General features: G+C 48.5%; 1 protein-coding gene across 3 annotated transcripts in view; it reads left to right on the plus strand.

Annotated features, from left to right (window-relative positions):
* The first annotated feature begins 301 nt into the window (after window positions 1-301).
* Window positions 302-17821, plus strand: part of EMP2 (epithelial membrane protein 2) — a 594685-nt gene continuing 577165 nt past the window's right edge. For all 3 annotated transcript variants that reach the window (XM_082260705.1, XM_082260706.1, XM_082260704.1), the window contains exon 1: window positions 302-426. In XM_082260705.1, coding sequence (XP_082116831.1) covers window positions 349-426 — 78 coding nt within the window. In that variant the 5' untranslated portion in view covers window positions 302-348. The remainder of the gene's footprint in view (window positions 427-17821) is intronic.

Here is a 17821-nt window from a genome sequence, read left to right on the forward strand (position 1 = left end):
TTTGTGCTGCAGTTTCTTGTTTGCTCTGGAGTCGCACATCTCCTACTGCAATTTCAGCATAAAATTCACTGGGTAGTGTCATGTGATTCATTTTAATTGCCACATGTGACTAGATCTGGGAACTTCAATTTTAGCAATGCAGTCTTAGAAAATATAAAAGCTTGTTTCTGTTTCATTTTCAGTTCCCATTAAGAACTAAAATACCCAATTTGGGTATACTGTGTTGTGGCATCCAAACATTTTGGTTGTACTGTGTATCCATAGCTTGACTTGTATTTAGTTTATAATGCTAATTATTGGCTTTTGTTTTGCAGATTCCTCCTGGTCTGTTAGAAGAACATATTGAAAATGTTGGTTGTATTGGCTTTTATTATCATCTTCCACATAACCTCCATAGCATTGCTGTTTATTGCTACAATTGACAATGTAAGTACTCATGCTTTTGCAAACTACATGCTGCTGCTATTAAAAAAAAAAAAAAAAATACTCAGAACCCCCCCCCCCCATGTCCACAGGTACACTCAACACTTCTCTTATTCAACCTTGCTACTCCTTTTATTTCTTATTCCTAGCGCCCACCTAACCATCTGTCCCCTGGACCCGATTTCCTCTCAAATAACTGGGGTTACCCTCTGGCTCTATTCTACATTTTCTAACTCGCATCTTCCCCAACTCTTTAAAACATGCATTAGTCAACCCCCATACTTAAAAAGCCTTCTTGGACCCCACCAATCTTAACAACCTACGCTCCATCTCTTTCCTCTCCTTTTCCTCCTAACTCCATGAACACCTGGTCTAAAACCAACTGACTGACCACCTCATTAAGAAGAACATTCTTGATCCATTTCAGTGTGGATTTCACCCTCCACACTCCACAGAAACTACTCTCCTAAAATTCACAAACTAACAGCAAAAACCAATGGACACTATTCTGGACTTCTCAGCTGCCTTTTTGATTCGGTTGACCACCTCCTCAAGAAATGTTACAGCTTTGATCTCAGTTACTGCTCTCACTTTCCAAAGCTTGCCGCCGCAACCTCTGCAGCCTCTCCAAAATGCACGCCTTTCTAACCAATGACACCACAGAGCTCCTAATCCACTCCCAGGTTATCTCTCGCCTCGACTGCTGCAACTCCCTCCTTATTGGCTTACCTTTACATAGGCTACCCCCCTTCAGTCTATCGTGCATGTTGCTGCCAGATTCCTCCACCTTGCTAACTGCAAGTGTGTCTACTACCCCTCGCTGCCAATTCCTCCATTGGCTGTCACTCACTCAACTAATTAAATTCAAAATACTAACAACTTACAAAGCACCCACAACTTGGCCGCCAGCTAACTAACCAAATCATTCTCTTCTTTCCTCCCAAGACCCCCTTGCTTTCTAGTTCCCTTGTGACCACCTCCCATGCTCATCTCCAGAACTTCTCCCTAGCCTCTCCTATCCTTTGGAATTCCTTGCCCCCCAATCTATCTCCTTCTCTATCCACTTTTATAAGATCCCTGAAAACTTTTCAGAGAAGCCTATCCTGCCTCTACCTAACAACTGTACTTTTATTTTCTCCATCAGCACTCCCCCCCAGTTATTAACTTTTGTATCACTTGACCCTCCCTTTTGGATTGCAAGCTGTAACGGGCAGGGCCCTCTGATCCCTTCTGTATTGAATTGTATTGTAACTGTATGGTCTGCCCTCACGTTGTAAAGCGCTGCGTAAACTGTTGGTGCTATAGAAATCCTTTGTAATAAAAATCTATTCTATACAGCACGTATTGACGAATCTCCTGTTATGGGTATTGTATTTTTGACAGCATATTTCCTGGTCAGTTAGGTACCACAATAAAACCTTTCAGCTCACAAATGGATTAACCGCTCTGTTTTCAGCTTGGTGTTCCTCCCAAAGGACTTGAACCTGGATCACTGTCCCCGTTTCGGGTTTACATGCTCCTCTGAATCTTCATTGGCTCTCTCAAATGTCAAGCCCATCTTTGTGTCCACAGAGAACTTTTCTGCAACTATGTCAGAATTTGAGCAATAACCCTTTCCTCCAGTGTTCATCTTTGGCTTACCACCAGCTGTGTCTGCACACTCAGCTGAGGAAAATGGGAACCCCGCCCTATCTTTTTTGGATGAATTTGTGTCTGAGGTGGTTCAGTCTGCTGACAAGAACAAGCTTAAAGTGATTGTAAAGTGTCCGTTTTTTTTTTCAATAAAAAAAAAAAGCACACGTTCTACTTACCTGCTCTGTGCAGTTGGTTTTGCACAGAGCAGCCTAAATCCTCCTCTTCTCTCATTCCTCTTCGGCTCTCCTTGCCTGTGAGTGCTCCCACATAAAGCAGCTTGCTATGGGGGCACACAAGCCAAATCACAGCTCCATGTATCTATTCAGACACAGAGCTGCAGGTCGGCCATGTCCACCCTCTCTCCTGATTGGCTAGTTGACTTTGACAGCAACGGGAGCCAATAGCGCCGCTGCTGTTTGCCAATGAGGAGGGGAGTCCCGGACAGCTGAGACAGTCGTGGACATTGCTGGATAGAGATGGGCCTCAGGTAATCATCAAGGGGGCTGCTGCACACAGAAGGTTTATCTTAATGCATTGAATTAGGATAAAAATCCCTTCTGACTTTACAACACCTTTTAAGGATGCTTATTGACACAGTGCTTTTATGCCTAGAACTGAAGCCACCTGAATATGTTAAGTTACCAGTCTGGGATGCTCTAAAAGGCCCCAGCCTGTGTCGTTGCTATTGCAAACTGTCTGATTTAGACCAGCCACCATACAAAACAAACAGTTTTACTCCTAAGGGTTTTGCTCAGCAATGACCTTATGAAGTGGAGTTTCTTAAGTGGGCTGTCCCTATTAAGTAATTTTCTGTCTGGATGAGGACATCCTAGTGTTTATAAAAATCTGTGGAAAATAATGGAAGCGGTTTCCAAGACCTTTTTCTCCCTAGCAGCCCCCACCTAGCAACCTGTCATTGCTGTCATATCTATCTGCCAGACCTTGGTGGGATAGCTCAAGCAATGTGCAGAGCTCCTGGATTAATCCTAATTGTTTTCCAAAAATTGGAACTGATGCCGGTCGTCCTGCACTACTGTGTTGATGGAGTGGCATATGGCTCTCGTACGCTTGATATCCAGAATGGATATCCTATACTGCAGAGGTTTCCAAACTATGGCCCTCCAGTTGTTCAGGAACTACAATTCCCATCATGCCTTGTCATGTCTGTGAATGCCAGTTTTACTATGCCTCCTGGGACATGTAGTTCCGCAACAGCTGGAGATCCTTGCTATACTGTATGTACACATGCAAAGGACCCTTTGACTCAAAAGTTGGGTTTGGCAACATCAATGCAAAAACCCCTTTCTCGATCGCGACAGATGCAGCTCTCCCTATTCATAGACTCGTAGGGATCCTCCTAGGGATAGACACTAGGCAGAAAAAAACTTGCCCAGACTAGTACTAGTCAGGGATAGGACCTAGCTCCCTGCTGGGACTTCGGTCTTGGCTGTAACAGGGAAAGTTTGATTTTTTTTTTTTTTTTAACTGGTTAGATCCTAAGGAACTACAAGCAACAGCCAGATAATCTAGATCCTTAAGGTCTCCCAGCCTGGCCATCGAGCGTGAGCAGGTTATAGTCCAGAACTAGGCCTCTCCACGACAGTGCCCTGATGGATGGGGACGAGCCTGCGAGTGGACAGTCTCGCTGGGACCCATCAAAATGTGCATATGTGTACTGGTGTCAGTGTTCTGATTTTTGTACTCACTGTTAGATGCTCTCTTCTCTCCGAAAAGGGTTCCACGAGGGAAGAGCATAATTTCCTGTGCCTGTGTTTACAAAACACAGGCACAGGACAGTCTGACATTGCTCCGAACCGATCACCAGGTCCAGGTCAAAAATCATTGCGCCCTTCAGTCGGCAGGAGAGGCTGCCTGCCGCAGTAAATCTGCGGCTGCCGGGAACAAGTTAAGGATAAAACACAGTTGCGCTATCCACATTTAGATAAATAAATTGGGACCACATGCCAAAGTTCCTTGAGTAGACCACTCCCCTGCCATGAGGAAAGGCACAGTGGGACTGGAAGACTCGGAAGAGAATGGTTATGCTGCTCGGTGTCCTTTTATATACGATCACTTAGTTCCCCTTGTATGTCCACCGGTGATTCCATGGAATGTTAACCTGATCTGTTGGCTCCTCCAAACTGCCTCTTGTACCTGTAAAATGTTTCTCGGTCTATGGTCATCCTTACTGCCTGCACTTCTCCAAGGAGAGCTTCTGAGTTAGCATTTCTCTCATAGAGAATGCTCCCCTTCCGAAGATGTGGTTTTCCTTTCACCTTCACTAAAGTCGCGTACTCATGGGCCTAAAAATCAGGCGGTAAGGCTCGGTTCAATAGAACTGGCCATGTATACGGCAGCTGGTCCGACCGAAGGCGGCAGAATTTCCGGTTTCTGTTCAAGGGGAATGATCAAGAAAAGTCTGCCGATCAGTACCTGATCAATCCCTTTGTCACAGTCTGAAGTCAGGCTTGAAGGCCAGTAGCTATAACGGTGGAGCAGCACGCACAAAAAGCCGGTCGCCCTGGCCAATGACGCATGTTCAACCACTTGAATACCAGGCCTTTTTCTGACATTTGTTGCTTACAAGTTAAAATCAGTATCTTTTTGCTAGAAGATTTTCTATAATCTAATAAATTATATACATAATAATTTTTTTATATATATGTATATATATATATATATATATATATATATATATATATATATATGAGACCCTAGAGAATTAAATGGCGGTCGTTGCAATGTTTGTCACACTATTTGTGCAGCTGTCTTTCAAATGCAGTGTTTTTTTTTTTTTTTTTTTTTTTTTTTGTTTTTTTTAAATACACAATTTATAAAAAAAAAAAGTAACGTTAGCCCAATTTTTTGTATATTGTGAAAGATGTTTTACGCCGAATAGATACCTAACATGTCATGCTTTAAAATTGCGCACGCTCGTGGAACGGCAACAATCTATGGTACAAAAAAAAAATCTCCATAGGTGGTGCTTTAAAACATTTTACAGGTTACCTGCTTAGAGTTAGGAGGTCTTGTGCTAGAATTATTGCTCTCGCTCGCACGATCGCGGCGATCCTGATCATGTGATTTGGACATATGCGGGCGCGACTTATGTATGTGTTCGCTTCTGCACACGAGCACAAAGGGATGGGGCGCTTTACTTTTTTTTTTTTTTTTTTACTTTTTTTACTTTCATTTTTTATTTTTTTTTTTTTTAGCACTTTTTTTTGTTTTTGGAACAAGGAATGTAAACCTCCCTTGTGACGACAATAGACAGACGGGTACTCTTTGGATGGATCTGGGGTCAATAGGACCCCCAAACCCCTCCTCTGAACTTGAAAGCATTCAAAATACCAAGATCATCCCCTCCTGCTGCTTGTAATTACACATTGGTTTTTATTACAAGAGAGCTAAAAAAACAGTGCAGGGGTAAGGCCTGCAGCTGCAGGCATCACTGTTACAACCACTTGAAGCCAAATGACATACAGATACGTGAATTAAGTACTAACCTGTATTCACTAGAGCTCCTGATGGTGGAGGTGGGCTTTGCTGCGTGTTGGTACCCGGTCACGGTCCTTAGGATCGCCCCACCAGGAGGTGAGCAAGCCCAGGGCAAGTTGCAGATATAGCAGTTAGGGAATCGCACAAAATTTGAGTAACAAGCCAAAGGGCAGTAACAGTTGGTAACGAAGATAGACAACAGGAGAGATCAAAGCAATATGGCTCAGCATGCAGAGTCATTGCCAGACACAGGAGAGGTCCCAGGTTCAAGTCCAGGCTCTGACACCCTTAGTTGATGGCGCATTTATTATAGTGTTAATGAGAAGCATAGAGGAAAAAAAAAAACTTGACCAAGTTAGGCTGAGCTTGAATAGAATGCCTATGTTGGAGGTATTGATAAAACCACTTGGGATTGATCCCAGATTCTGTCACTAATTATGCAAGGGATTAAAAAAAAAAAAAACACTATCAAACAGATGTTCCAAGGTACAAATTCCTGCCTTTTCCCATATCTGGAATCCCTGAAGCTTACAAATTTCAGGAAAAATGGGATTATCCCAAATGGGGGCATATTTAGTAAAGAAGGAAATCCCCAACCATTTTTGGTTGCATACCATGTGTTGCACATTAATAAAAAGAGTAGGAAGTTCTACCTGCAAAGCCCTTCAAAATGGCATCTCAATCGTGTGTAAAAGTTGGTAACCTCTACTCCTAAATGAGCATAAGCTGTAGGAGGATTTAAAGTACATCTCAGAGGTCCACCCCACTAGTTGTAACTGGGCAGCTAAGATGTAGATCCATGGATTAGGAACAGTGAATCCTCCTGTATAGATAGGATATTGTGAAAATTCTAGTTTTATGCTTGGTAACTTCCTCCTCCAAATTAGGTCCCTAAAAATAGTATTAACCTTTGCAAGGCCCTCAAGGGTATCCATATAGGGTATTTATGGGAAAATAGGAGCTGCGGCATCCAAATAGTTTTAAACTAAATATTTCTCCCCACAACATAGAGATAACTTGCACCCCACTTTACAATTTAGCCTCTGTTGGAGCATATACTGTATAGCAGTGAATAAATTTAAAGGCAGGTCTGCCTTATGGCAGTTATCGCTAGATGGTCTGAACCTTTTAAAGAATATGTATGGGGTTGTTAAAGGGAAAAAAATATATACTCCCCACCAGCTCCTAAGCCAAAGAACGAAGTGATCACACGACTGCTGATTGTTTAGAGCTGACTGAGAAACAAATCAGAGGGCAGTTGATAGTCAGTACTTTCTGCTCTGCCTTTCCAGTGCGCACTGGAACGCTGGGCTGGTGAGGGAGTGGCTGGCTCCTGTTATCAGCCACACACACATAATCTGAGCCAGCTACCAGTTAGGCACAGGCTGGTTGGGATCTTTCAAGAGCCTGGAGTGGCTCTGTGACGTGTTGGCTGATTTTGGTAATGGTAGAGCACAAATGCACTCACATAAGTGACCCCCAAGAGAACTATGGCCAAAAAAGCTTTGATCATATTTTCATGTAAAATCAGCTGGAAAATATCTTCACTGGTAAATTGGCTGATTTTTTTTTTTTTTTTAAGGTGCGATGACGGGAAATGTAGTTGGCATAAGGAAGTCTGAGAACAGCTAGTAGTGTGTTTGTAGAGGGTATATAAAGGCCGCAACTTCTTAATTTTTTATTTTAACATCTGAATAGTGATAAATCAGATGACAGAAATAACTTGTAAAGATCTAAACAGCCAGTGTTGAATAACAGAATTCATAAATCACTCTGGCGTTACCAAGTTAATCAAGATTAGAACAGAGTCCTCAATTATAAATGGCCTGAAAGACTGTAAACAGTCAATTTACTGTATAACCATTGTAGCTTGAGGGTTATATCCACTTTTGGGCAACCGGTCCGGTTCCCACTGCAAGGGGGGCATCATTCCCAGTCTCGGCTGCTTTATCTCCCCAAGACTCCCCCAGTTAGCTCCCTCGCTGGCTGAAGCATTCCCATTCCGGTCCTGTGGAATTCCCCAGCCAGACTATGGTTCCATCTGGAGTCCTGCAGTACATCTTGCCATTGCCAGCTAAGCCAGTCCCACTGTGTTTTTTCCCTGGAGCAATTCGGTCATTCATGCAGTTCCATCTTCAGGGATTTTCACTTGAGTCTACAATATTTTTTTTATGGGACATTCCGTGCCACTGTATGCCTTGGATTTTTTACAATAAAAAAAGTTTTTATTTATCCAGAGATTTAGGTCCTGACTCTGCCAGGGTACAGCACTTTCCTTACATTTTGTTTATCATAGCCTCTGCTTGAAGCTCATTTTAAATCTAACAGCCATAATTATTCAGTTCGTAGCAGATAAGGGTATCTTCAAAGGAGCTGGTGGCTATTAATTACAAAAGAGGTTTCTCTTGCGTCCTCCGACAGTCGCCGCCCCCTTCCAAGTCCTCACCAATGGGTATTGACCTTTGCTCCGTAGGAGTAGCTAGGCAACAAGAATTGTTAATACAAAAGCTTTTAGTCAATACCTCCCTGCACCAGCATTCCCAACTCAGTTTGATCTTGCCTAGCTTAGGAGTAGCTGGCTTTCCTGTGCTGGGGCTCAGTCTCAGCCTTCTACCCTTTATTTGATTTTATTTCAAGTATTTTTCTCTTTTCCTTGCTAGCTGTTATTTTGTCAGCCTTAGTTTAGGGATCTTCTGATGAAGAATCGTCATGCGGAGCTGGGTCTCGGACTGGCCGCCCTGGATCCAAGGGCTGAGAGCCAGATGGATCCCCAGCCTGCCATCGAGCGTTCAGCTTAGGTTTTACCCTGGCACATTGAACGACCCATCCCTGTTCGCTGCAGGGATGCTGCCTGTGAGGTGGCTACCTCACTGGACGCCATGACTGCGGTCCACAAGCGTCCTGGCTGCGGCACTCCCTGTCTGCCTTGATAGCGGTTTGTCGCTGGAGACGGCTCCCCACGCCATCTGGTACGGTAAGCACCTTCTGTGTGGGGACCTTTCTGTATGGGTGTCAGTCTGTGGCTGTGTAGTACCCTTCATGTCTGTGTAACTGCGAGCTCCCTGTCAGATCCCTGTGTGGCTGCACTGCTTGTGGGCTGCGAGGGGGGGCCATCCTGCTCTGCTGTTATGCTCTGGGTGCAGTTTTTGTGTGCAGACGTGTGTGAGCGGCGGTCGCTGCAGCGATCCGCCATTTTTTTCTTTGACTAGCTACTGTGACCGTCCCTGTCCCTATGCAGCGCCGTGTTTTGGCGCCATTCGCCGCCATTTTGGCGGGCGGTGCTCATCCATGCACATGGCGGCGCCATTTTATTGTAGCCTTCTCCCCCGGCCGAGCGGCCATTTTGCCGGAGCCTTCAATAGGCTATATCAGTCAGCCAGCATTGCATCACTTCCTCTTTCTCTGGGAACAGCGATCGGTGGCAGCAGTCTGGTGTGCTCTCTCCAGGTTTTTACCTTCTTGTCCTGTCACTCCTTGCTCAGTATTGTCTATCCCTGCGGGGTCAGTGCATACAGCAGTGTGCGGTGGGCTGCGCTCACCGTGGTATTTAAAGGGCCAGTACCTTTTATTACTTTTCTGTACTGGGGCATGGATTCTCAGGATAGCAAGTTTCCCCCCGCCCTGGTGGGGGACCAGGGGGCTGCTGCACCCCCCGAGGGGGCCGATCTGACCACTGTAGTGGCTTCTTTAGTGTCTCAGGTGCAGATGCTGATGGCTGAACGATCCGCAAAAAGGGCCAGGTTATCCATTTCCTCTGATTCAGAGGGCGATGTGGCTGCTGTGGCTGGCGTACCCTTCTCGGGGTCCCGCTCATCTTTGGACCTTGTGGGGTCCGAGGGGGAGGCAGAGGTGGAGGGGGTTGATGTTTCTCCCCCTGGCTCGCCTGAAGAGCTTGCACTCATGAATGAGCTGATTGTTTCCATAAAGGATACCTTGCACCTGGAGGATGAGCCTACTCCTCCTGCTAGGGTGTCTTCTTTTGGAACACAGAAGACTCGCACATCGGCGCAGGTTTTTCCCTGCCCTGCTGAATTTCACCATACGGTTAATGAACAGTGGCGCAATTTAAAGAAGCCCTTTACCATGCCAAATAAGTTTAAACTGCTTTATCCGTTTGCGCCTGCCACCGACGAGCGTTGGTGTGTGGCGCCTCCGGTGGATCACGCGGTGGCCGTTTTGAACAAAGCTACTGCGGTGCCTTCTGAGGATACCCCGGTTTTCCGGGACCCTACGGACAGGAGAATAGTCTCTTGCCCGTCATGCCTATATAGTGGCTGGTTCTATGCTGAAGCCTATTTTTGCTTCCATTATGGCGGCACAGGCTGTTGCTGATTGGACTAAGGTGCTCAGGCGCACCTTGGTGGCTGATTCAGCTTCACCTACCACGTTGGCTATGGTGGACCAGATCCATCAGGGTGTCATGTACTTGTGCGATGCGGACTTGAATTTAGCTCCCTTGGCTGCGCGCCTGTCCAGCGTGGCGATACTGAATCGTCGTCTGATTTGGCTGAAGAATTGGTCGGTCGACCAATCTTCTCGCAAGACGCTGGCGGATTTTCCCTACGCGGGGTCTCGCCTTTTTGGCGAGGCTTTGGATACCCTGATAAAAGGGGTTAAGGGGGGCAAGAGTACTCTCCTGCCCCAGTCCATCCTGCCCCAGTCCAACAAGCCTAAGTCCTTCCGTGGTAAACGGAATTCCTCGTCTAGGCCCTCTCAGGGGTCCTTTCGGTCACAGTCCAAGGGCAAGCCCTTCAAGGTCCAAGGCTCCCAGAAGAAGCCGTGGGCGGGGAAGCAGAAGTCCGGCCAGTCCGGTCCAACTTCCCATACCACTTCCGCCTGAAGGGGCGCCCTCACCAGTTTCTGGGGTGGGGGGACGTCTGCGCGGTTTCATACAACCTTGACTGACCCGCGTTCGGGACAGATGGGTTCAGGAAATCGTTCGATCTGGTTACAAGATCGAATTTCTCTCTCGGCCGGCGGGCAGATTTTTTCCCTCAAATCTTCAGCTGTCTCCGGAGCGCTTGCAGGATTTGCACCTGGCGGTGCGGGACCTGCGGGCCCAGGGGGTGGTGGTCCCGGTGCCTCATCGGGACAGGTTTCGGGGGTTTTACTCCAATCTGTTCACTGTGCCCAGAAAGGAGGGCAAGGTGCGTCTGATTCTGGACTTGAAGGCTCTGAACCGCTTTGTACGGGTTCGCAAGTTTCGCATGGAATCCCTGCACTCAGTGGTGGCTGCCCTGAGTCCGGGGGAATTCATGGCCTCCATCGATCTGAAGGATGCGTACCTACACATCCCCCATTTTCGAGGGTCACCAGAGGTACCTTCGATTCGCCATTGCGGAGGATCACTACCAATTCGTGGCGTTACCTTTCGGTCTCGCTTCGGCTCCGCGGGTTTTTACCAAAGTGCTGGCGCCGGTTCTGGCCCTGTTGCGAGCACAGGGCATTGCTGTCTTGGGGTATCTGGACGATATCCTGATAAGGTCAAACGCCAGTCAGCCTGGTGACCGACCTATCTGCCACGATGCGGACACTGCAGGAGTTCGGTTGGACTATAAACATTCCGATGTCGACTCTCTGTGTCCTTCGGTTCGTCTTCCCTACCTGGGAATGATTCTGGACTCTGTCCAAGCGAAGGTCTTCCTGCCGGAGGACAAGCTTCGGACTCTTCAGGACGAGGTCAGGTCCCTCAGGGACAACCGACGATCGTCTCTGCATGAGATGTCTAGGTTTAATGGTCTCGTCTTTCGAGGCGATCCCTTTTGCCCAGTTTCACACGCGGGGTCTCCAAGCGGAGATTCTGACCGAGTGGGACGGGCGGCCGCAATCCCTGGCTCTGCGCATAACGTTGAGCCACAGCACCAGAAGGGATCTTCTGTGGTGGCTCCTGTCCCCGGCGGTGTCGGGGGGGGGGGGGGGCAAGTCTTTTCGTCCATTATCGTGGACGGTGCTCACCACGGATGCCAGCCAATCGGGCTGGGGTGGTGTTCTGGGCGTTCTGTCCGCCCAGGGAACTTGGTCGAAGGAGGAGTCCTCCCTTCCGATCAACATTCTGGAATTGAGGGCGATAAAGCTTTGCCTTCTGAGATGGACGGACCGGCTTCGGGGCCGTCCAGTTCGGGTTCAGACGGACAATGCCACCGCGGTGGCCTACATCAACCATCAAGGGGGCACCAGGAGTGCCCGAGCGGCTCGGGAAGTAGCCGACATTCTGTCTTGGGCCGAGACACACGTCCCGGCGATAACGGCAGTTCACATTCTGGGGGTGGAGAACTGGCAGGCGGACTATCTGAGTCACCAGACCCTGGACCAGGGAGAATGGTCCCTTCACCCGGGATGTCTTCCAGATGTTGTGCGCGAAGTGGGTTTTCCCGGATGTGGACCTGTTTGCGTCTCGTCTGAACAAGGTGGAAAGGTTCGTTGCAAGGACGCGCGATCCTCGGGCAGACGTGTTGGTGGCGCCCTGGCATCAGTATCGTCTGATGTATGCCTTTCCACTGATTCAACTGCTGTCCAGGCTTCTTCGCAGGTTAGCCTCGGAACCGCACACGGTGATTCTGGTGGCGCCGGACTGGCCTCGCCGGTCTTGGTACGCAGACCTCGTAAATCTGGCAGTCGACGCTCCGTGGCATCTGCCACTTCGAGAAGACCTCCTGTCTCAAGGGCCGATATTCCATCCTGCTTTACAGTCGCTGGCTTTAACGGCCTGGCTGTTGAAAGCCAGGTCCTGAAGGATAGGGGTCTCTCCCCTGAGGTCATTCCCACTTTGATCAAGGCTAGAAAAGCCTCTTCGGGGAATATTTACTACCGTACTTGGTAGGCGTATTTTGCCTGGTGTGAGTCCAGGGGGTATTCCACTCGCTCATACTCGGTGTCGAGAGTGTTGGCTTTCCTTCAAACGAGAGTGGACCAGCGTTTGGCGTTGGCCACAATTAAGGGTCAGATTTCTGCGCTGGCCATTCTCTTTCAATGCCCTGTGGCGTCCAATTCATTGGTCAGCACCTTTGTTCAGGGGGTGCGACATTTGGCCCCTCCTAGGAGGGAACCTTTACCTCCATGGGACTTTAACTTGGTTCTGTCCGTGTTGCAACAGGCTCCCTTTGAAAAGATCAGGGAGATCTCGTTGTCTCTGTTGTCCAAGAAGGTTGCCTTCTTGGTGGCGATCACTTCGGCTCGCAGGGTGTCGGAGCTGGCGGCTTTGTCCTGCAACTCTCCCTACCTGGTGGTCCACAAGGATAAGGTAGTCCTGCGGCCTAACCCATCTTTTCTTCCGAAAAGGATCTCGGAATTTCACCTGAATGAAGACATTGTCCTTGCCTTCGCTCTGCGCGAAGCCTAAGCATCCGAAGGAGGTTGCCTTACATTCCTTGGATGTTGTCCGGGCGATCAGGGTTTACCTGTCGTCCACTAAATCTTTTCGCAAGTCGTATTCCCTTTGTCCTTCCTGAGGGACCTCGGAAGGGCATGGCGGCGTCGGCTGCGACCATCGCCAAATGGATCAGACAGATCATTGAACAAGCCTATGCCTTGAAGGGGAAGGTTCCTCCCTTCCCTGTGAAGGCGCACTCTACCAGGTCTTTGAGTACGTCTTGGGCTTACCGTCATCAGGCTTCTGTGGCCCAGGTGTGTAAGGCGGCGACTTGGTCGTCCGTTCACACCTTCTCAAAGTTCTATAAGGTGGATGTTCAGGTCTTAGGGACCCTTGTTTTTGTGGGCCCTTGGTTATTGGGGTGTTTTACCCCTGGGTTACTTGTTTTCCTGGGTTGTTGCTCCTGTTGAGCAAGCTTTCCTGTTGCCCAGTTGGTTCTCTTACTGTGGTAAGGTTCCTTTCTCTGATGTGGGTACTGCGTTGCCTTTCTGCTGTTGCGTCTCCCACCCCTCATGTCTACACTGCTTTGGGACGTCCCATTGGTGAGGACTTGGAAGGGGGCGGCGACTGTCAGAGGACGTAAGAGAAAAAACTGAATTTTTGTAAAATCTTACCGTAAAATTCCTTTCTCTGAGCCCTCCGACAGTTGCCGCCCCCCGCCCCTCTTTTGGGGTTTTTGTGTACTCTATGCTACCAAACTGAGTTGGGAATGCTGGTGCAGGGAGGTATTGACTGAGGGGACAGCTCCTAGGGGTGTGTCTATGCTAAAAGCTTTTGTATTAACAATTCTTGTTGCCTAGCTACTCCTACGGAGCAAAGGTCAATACCCATTGGTGAGGACTTGGAAGGGGGCGGCGACTGTCGGACTCAGGAATTTTACGGTAATATTTTAAAAAAATTCCGTTATTACATGTCAACAAGTTAAAAATAGACAAGACCTCTAAGAAAAGGATTACAGCTTAAAGTTATTGTGGGCAGTTCCATAAGGCATTTGGGAATCCTTTCCTGGCAGTGTATATATAGTAGTCTTGCACTGAATTCATAAAGACCCTGTAATGTTTTTATTATGGCTACTGACGCTTGTGACATATTTGTATATTTATTACATTGTTGTATCAGTGCTATATAATAAAAATGTTAAACGATTTTCCTTATCAGTGATAAGGATAGTGGAGGTATACAAGACTTTGAGATAAATATGTGAACAAATTTGTCAGAAGTTCTCTGGAACTGATATTTTCTATTTTCTCTATCGTCCATTGACAGACGCAGCCTCCATCTTCATGAGCTGTATGGGTTATGCTGCCACCTGCAGGAGTAGTCTAGGCAGTAGTTTAGTACAATTTTTACATATACACGCCCACGGGGCTGTGCCTCCAGACATAACCCTCAGACACAGCCCAGCACATCAGCTGCACTGAGCAGAGTGACCTTTCATTCAGGCGAGATCACTTCCTGTTTTATGTTTCCTGCTCCTGGCCGAGGTCATTTCCGGTCTTTCTGCATGCTGCTTGAACGATTAGGAGGACTTTTATCTGAGGTGGTACAGTACTGGGGTCCCTGCAGATCTATCCCTTCAAGCTCTGCTGTTTTGTTTTAAGGGGATCTCTGCAGACCGCTGCGATCGGTGGTGGGATCGCCACTTCTTAAAGCGACAGTACTCCGTATTTTTGCGACTTGCAATAGGGAGTCCCAAACTGTGAATTCACCCTCAGACCCACTCTGCGCGACAGCCGTACAGTCCAGATCAGTCGCTGGCCGCAATTTCAGCAGCTCTGGAAAGCCTGGCGACAAAAGTTGATTTAGTCATGAAAAATGGTTGATAGCCAACAGCCGCTGCCTTTTCTGTCTGTGTCCTCTGATTCAGAGGATGATGAGGTTGCCCCGAATGCTCCCCTTCCTGAGGGGTCGCTGTCCTCGCAGTCAGATGGTGAGCCGCAGCAACGGAACGCGCTTTAGTGGAAGCTTATTATTTCAGTACGGGACACTTTAAAGTTGGCTGATTAGCCCACGCCGGAAGGGACGCGGGTGGCTTTTGGCTCCCAGAAGCCTCAGAAAGCTGGCAAGGTTTTCCCTTGTCCCGACACTTTTTTTTTTTTTCCAAGATATTGTGAATGACCAATGGTAGCGCGTTAAGCACATGTTAGTTGTGCCCAAACGCTTTAAACGCTGGTATTTTTTTGCTGAAAAGGTCTCCAACCATTGAACGGTGCCACCTAAAGTGGACCACCCTGTATCCAGATTAAAAAAATCTACCCTTGTGCCTGCGGAAGTTTCCCCGGCCTTTACGGATCCGGTGGACAGCTGGGTGGAATCCCTTTCCTGCCATCTTCACGTGTTGGAGAGTTCCATTTTGAAACTGGTCTTTGTGTCTGTTTTAATCTCAGATGGTGACGAAATGGATTAGGGGTTTGCGGGAGTCTATGGACCCGAGACTGTTCCTCCGGAACAGCTGGAACTGTTGGACCAGGTGATCCAGGCTCTGGTGTTCCTGTGTGATGTGTCTATGGATGCGGCTCCTGGCCAGGGTTTCGGCCATGGGCATTGCCTTGAGACGCATGGTTTGGCTGAACAGCTGGTTGGCTGACCAAGCTTCTAAGGAAGCCCTAGCTGATCTCCCCTTTCTGGGAGAGCATTTGTTTGGTGATTGGATGAGTTGATCAAGGGTTTGACTGGCGGGAAGAGTAATCGTCTTCCTCAATCCGCCAAGGGTAAGACTCCCCGTACTAAGCAGGGTCCCTTTTTTTCTGCTCACAAGCGTTTTTTTTTTCGTGCCTCCGGGGCGCAAGATAAAGGTAAGCCGTTCAGAGCTTCTGGAGGGGCTAAAAAGCATTGGGGTAAGCTCAAGGCTGTTCAGTCCGGTGCTGCTGACAAGTCCTCTTAGCATGAAGGGGCGCCCTCACCCGGCTCAGGGTTGGGGGGGGGGGGGCCATCTGCACTTCTTCTTCCAAGATCCCTGGACTTCCTTCATTCAGGACGATTGGGTTCGCAAACTGTTTTTGTTCCGGGTACAAGATCAAATTTTGGTCCCTGCCAGGGGGACAGGTTTTTTCAGTCAAATCTTCGCCTGTCTCCAGAGCATTTGAAGGATTTGCAGGAGGCTGTGCAAGATCTCCTGGCTCAAGGGGTGATTGTCTCAGTTCCTCAGCAGGAACGCTCTCAAGGTTTCTATTCAAACCTGTTCAAGGTGCATCCAGTTCTGGCTCTCAAGGCTCTGAACCGCTTTGTGCGGGTGCAGAAGTTTCGAATGGAGTCTATTCGGTCAGTGGTGACATCCTTGAATCAGGGGGATTTTCTGGCTTCCCTCGAGGATGCTTATCTCCACGTCAACATTTTCGAGGGGCACCAGCGATTCCTTCGCTTTGCAGTGGCAGAGGAGCACTTAAATTTGTGGCGTTACCTTTTGGTCTCGGCTCCCAGAGTATTTACCAAGGTCTTGGCCCCTGTGCTGGCCTTGTTACGTCGGTGAGGTATCTCAGTTGTTGGATCTCTGGACGATCTCCTGTTGCGAGCAGTCTCCCACTCAGATCTGTTAGGCAACATCTCCATCACGATTCAGACCCCTCAAGAATTCAGGTGAATGATCAATTTAAAAAAAATGTGCTCTGACGCCATCAGTACGGGTCACTTATCTGGGGCTGACTCTCGACTCTGCACTGGCGAGGGTCTTTCTTCCCCTGGACAAACTTCAGAAGCTGCAAAAAGCAGTCAGGTTGCTGATGAAGACCGCTCAGTCCTCCCTGCGGGCTTGCATGAGAGCCCTGGGTCTGATGGTTTCGACCTTCGGATCAGTCCCGTTCACTCAGTCTCACTCGAGACCTTTGCAAAAGGAGATTCTGGCGAAATGGAACAGAGATCCTTGGTCATTGGACCGGAAGATTCGCTTGAGCCATCTTACAAAGTCGGCTCTTTCTTGGTGGGTCCGGTCACCTGCCCTGAGCCAGGGCAAGTCCTTCCTGCCAGTGATTTGGATGGTCGTCGCCACGGGCACCAGCCTGTCAGGCTGGGGTGGAGTGCTAGGGAAGCTATGTGCCCAGGGGACTTGGACGACAGAGGAGTCTTCTTTGCCGATCAAAGAGCAATCAAGCTCTGCCTGCTTCACTGGTGGCTTCGGCTACACGGCTCTTTGGTTCAGATACAGTTGGACAATGCCACGGCCGTGGCTTGCATCAATCAAGGGGGCACCAAATGTGTCCTGGGGGCCAAGGAGGGGGCCAAGATTCTGTTTTGGGGCGGAACATGTCCCGGGTCTTTCTGCAGTACACATTTTGGGGGGTGGAGAATTGGCAAGCAGGTTACCTGAATCTTCAGGTGTTGGATCAAGGGGAATGGTCCCTTCATCCGGAAGTGTTTCATCTCCTGTGTGCCCAGTGGGGGACTCCGGAGGTGGATCTTTTTTGAATCTTGTCTCAACAGGAAAGTTCAGCGGTTTATGGCCAGGTCTCGGTATCCTCTGGCCGACGCTGCAGATGCTCTGGTGGCTCCTTGGAGCCAGTATCACCTGATTTTAGGCCTTCCCTCTGCTCATACTCCTGCCGAGGTTTCTTCGCCTGGTGGCGATTGGAAGGCATTCCAGTCATTCTGGTGGCACCAGACTGGCCTCGGCAGTCTTGGTACGCAGACCTGGTACAAACGGTCGTGGAGACTTCCTCTGCGGAAAGATCTACTTTCTCAAGGACCGATCTTCCATCCTGCTTTACGGTCGCTGGCTTTAACGACTTGGCTGTTGAAAGCAAGGTGTTGAGGAATAGAGGTCTATTTGACTCGGTGATTCCTACCCTTTTTGAAGGCTGGAAAGTCGACTTCCAGGGAGATCGATCATCGCACGTGGAAATCGTGCATTTCATGCTGTGAATTGCTGCAGCTGCACCCTTGCTTGTTTTCTATAGCTAGGGT

Source organism: Pelophylax lessonae (assembly GCF_965119305.1).
Source record: "Pelophylax lessonae genome assembly, chromosome: 6".
Taxonomy (NCBI): domain Eukaryota; kingdom Metazoa; phylum Chordata; class Amphibia; order Anura; family Ranidae; genus Pelophylax; species Pelophylax lessonae.